A 3,046-nucleotide genomic window follows, 5' to 3' on the forward strand; every position below is an offset into this window, starting at 1 on the left:
TTTGGAGATTTGGCCGCCGAATCAAATCAGCTACCAAATCATCACACATCATCAAATCAGCTATCAAATCAGCTACCAAAGCATCACACAGCCCTAAGAGCTGGTCTACCAAGAATAGGCAGCAACTACCAGTCATTTAACACAAGGGCCTTTTACTTGTCAGATACCCAAAACCAACTCTGGCTGGTAGCAACTTCAGCTGATCTTGAGCTGATAAGAGTCCAAGGACACCCACTCTCATCACTGAACTCCTATTTAAATAAGTCTGTTTTGTTTCATCATTTCTCAGCAATTTCCCTCCAAAAGCCGCATACAAAAGGGTCCCCTCCTCACACTAAAGTGCTTAATAACAACTTTACAGGCTCAGAGTTCTCTGTATTCCACGACTTGCTCTATTTAACACACTACTCAGTCCTTAGCTTTGAAATTATAGCATGCATCATGGCTTTCCCCACAATTCAAGCATTTTGCAAATGAGCTACGGTGTCTGATTAGTTATAAGAAATCCATCACTGTTTGAGCAAAAATAAGTAGACTTGATGAAACAATATTTTTATTATATTTAATACAAGTGAATAGATTAGGAGATCTGAAATGTTATAAAGCAATATACATACTGAATAAATTATATGCACAGGAGAGTCTTGTCTACATTATATAACACTGGCTAGTATTCAGAATACTTAAAATAAATCCAGTGACATTGGATCAAGTCCATAAAAATGCTATCCTGTCTTCCCTTGTATGAAATTGTTCAAGTATAAAAAAATCCAATACAGTGTAAAATATTAAATTCCATTTAGATCAAGAATAAAAATTGCAAGTATTGCAGTTTCACAGGACAATGTAAAGCAGCATTTTCTAGCAAAGAATAAAATATAGTCAGTCTATGTAAAGATGAGTGAAAAGAACTGTACTAATGTATTTGAGAGGTCTAAGAAAAAAAAAACTACTTAAGAGGGAAAAGGATGAATTCGCAATATTTTAATGTAAAAATCTAAAAGGTGTTAATTTAAGAGTACCCTCATACAGTGCACATACTGAATTTAAATAAATCTGAGTCAATGTCCTTAGTTGATTAGGTTAATATTTAATATGCTACATCTAAACTACTAAATAATTTATGCCATGAGATGAATACATAATTTTACAGTGTCACATCTAAAGTTGCTTTCTTTAGAGTGCAGCATAGTAAAACTTTCAAAATAAATATTTTCTTAAATAGCATTACAATTAAGGCACAGTATAAATCACATACCATTTACCCTTGAAGAACTGTATCTCAGTAACGAAAGTTGTGTCATGTACTGTAGGTTTGCTAATAAATATTTTAAATATTATTCTGAAATATACTAAAATTGTACAAATTTTCAAAAAAAAGAGAAATTCCCTTAAAACAGTTCTTAAAGGTTTAAATTCATCAAGCTTCTTCCTGCCTTTATTCACAAGTCATGAATAGATGCAATAAATAGAAAGAGAAGGCTGTTGCAGTAAATGGCTGATCCTATTTCAGAATCAGAATAGCTGACACCAGCAATTAAAGTTTCCCAAAAGTGAAACAGGATGGGGAGAGGGATTAGAATGTGACAAGCTCATCAAACGAGCACAAGTGATGTGTTCTTTCCAGAACTGTCTGTGTTATTGATTGTCTCTACAGCTGTTGCACCCATTAATTTCACATCACTTGCTCCACAGTTCCACTCATCCAGAGGACAAATAAGAAAATAACTTTGGTGCCTGTCCGCCATTTTACCAGCAGGCCATGTTCCTCAGATTGTTCGATGCCCATTCATGAAATGGTAAGAAAATACTTTCTCACTAAAACTGGCTCTGTAGGCCACAAAAGCAAGAAAGGACAATCAGTGCTTTAAACTTTCTTTTTTAAGTTAAACTTCATATAAAGGCTACATTTTGCTCGCTATTTTTTCCTCTTGTTCTACTTTTTCTAAATACCATTTTCTCACTTGTAAAAGGCAGTTTGCTTCCCTGATACTGTAAAAAATACACATTTCCTTTTATTTTATTCCCCCTTCCCCCAACCCCTCCCCCCCACAAAGTCCCATTGCTACTCTTGCCATCTTTTCAGAACAGTACAGTACGTTTTCAGTTTTTTCTGGACTGATACTGAAACTGATACACCCTACCCTACTCCCTTCCTATAACAACATGAATTGGATGCATACTGTATGGAGACAGTGGAATAATAATAATAATAAAATCTTTAACATTGCAGTAACATTGCTTTTCTTAAAGCTTCTTATTGTTAATAGTCTCTTATTAACTATGTGTATTGGAAGGCTGGAAAAGAAAGAAAGAAAACTTTCTTCAAAAGTCCATCTGCTATTGCATGCGGTCTGTTTGCAGCTGTTGTGGCTGGTACTGGCCAAAGGCTGCAGCTGCTGCAGCAGCTGTCCCAGGTGCTGCAGCAGTGATTGGTTGCTGGACTGCATAGCCATAACCCCCAGCGGTGACATATCCTGCAGCAGCCGGGGATGCTGCATATGGGTACTGGTCATAGGCGGCAGCAGCTGCTGCTGCTGCTGAATACTGGGCATATGCAGCTCCAGTGTAATCAATATAAGGTGTGGTGGAGGCAGCAGCGGCTGTGGGTTGGACATGTGGAATTACAACTCCTGGCTGCACAAAAGCCTGTGGATAGACATAATGAGCAGGTATCCTGTTGAAAGATGGAAGACAAAGTTAGAATTCATACATCAGGTCACCTCCAAATGCTCCTTCCGTATTCAGAACTAAAACAAACTCAATTTAGTTGTTGTTATGTGCATAGGGTTGCCACAATAACTAGCTCAAATAGACCCATGTATCATCTCAGTAGCCCAAAAGAGATGCATTGTTCCAAAGCACAGTGCTTCAGCTGGCTTTAATTAAAACACCACAGCATCAAGCAACATAAAACACTTTCATTTTAGAAGGGCCAGCATCTGTGATGGCAGCTTAAGCAGTTTTAACAAAGGAAAGTTTGATGCATCCCAGCTGTAAGACTAAAGTATTAACATTAAGAAAAAAAGAAAGAAAGAAAAGAAAA

At 37.0% G+C, this 3,046-nt stretch overlaps 1 protein-coding gene across 1 annotated transcript in view; it reads right to left on the reverse strand.

Annotated features, from left to right (window-relative positions):
• Positions 1-539: 539 nt before the first annotated feature.
• Positions 540-3,046, reverse strand: part of RBM24 (RNA binding motif protein 24) — a 7,744-nt gene continuing 5,237 nt past the window's right edge. The window contains exon 3 of the mRNA XM_019543543.1: positions 540-2,677. Within this exon, the coding sequence (XP_019399088.1) occupies positions 2,341-2,677 (337 nt within the window). The 3' untranslated portion in view covers positions 540-2,340. The remainder of the gene's footprint in view (positions 2,678-3,046) is intronic.

This window comes from Crocodylus porosus, unplaced genomic scaffold (assembly GCF_001723895.1).
Source record: "Crocodylus porosus isolate Cpor-Errol unplaced genomic scaffold, CroPor_comp1, whole genome shotgun sequence".
In the NCBI taxonomy this organism is placed as follows: domain Eukaryota; kingdom Metazoa; phylum Chordata; order Crocodylia; family Crocodylidae; genus Crocodylus; species Crocodylus porosus.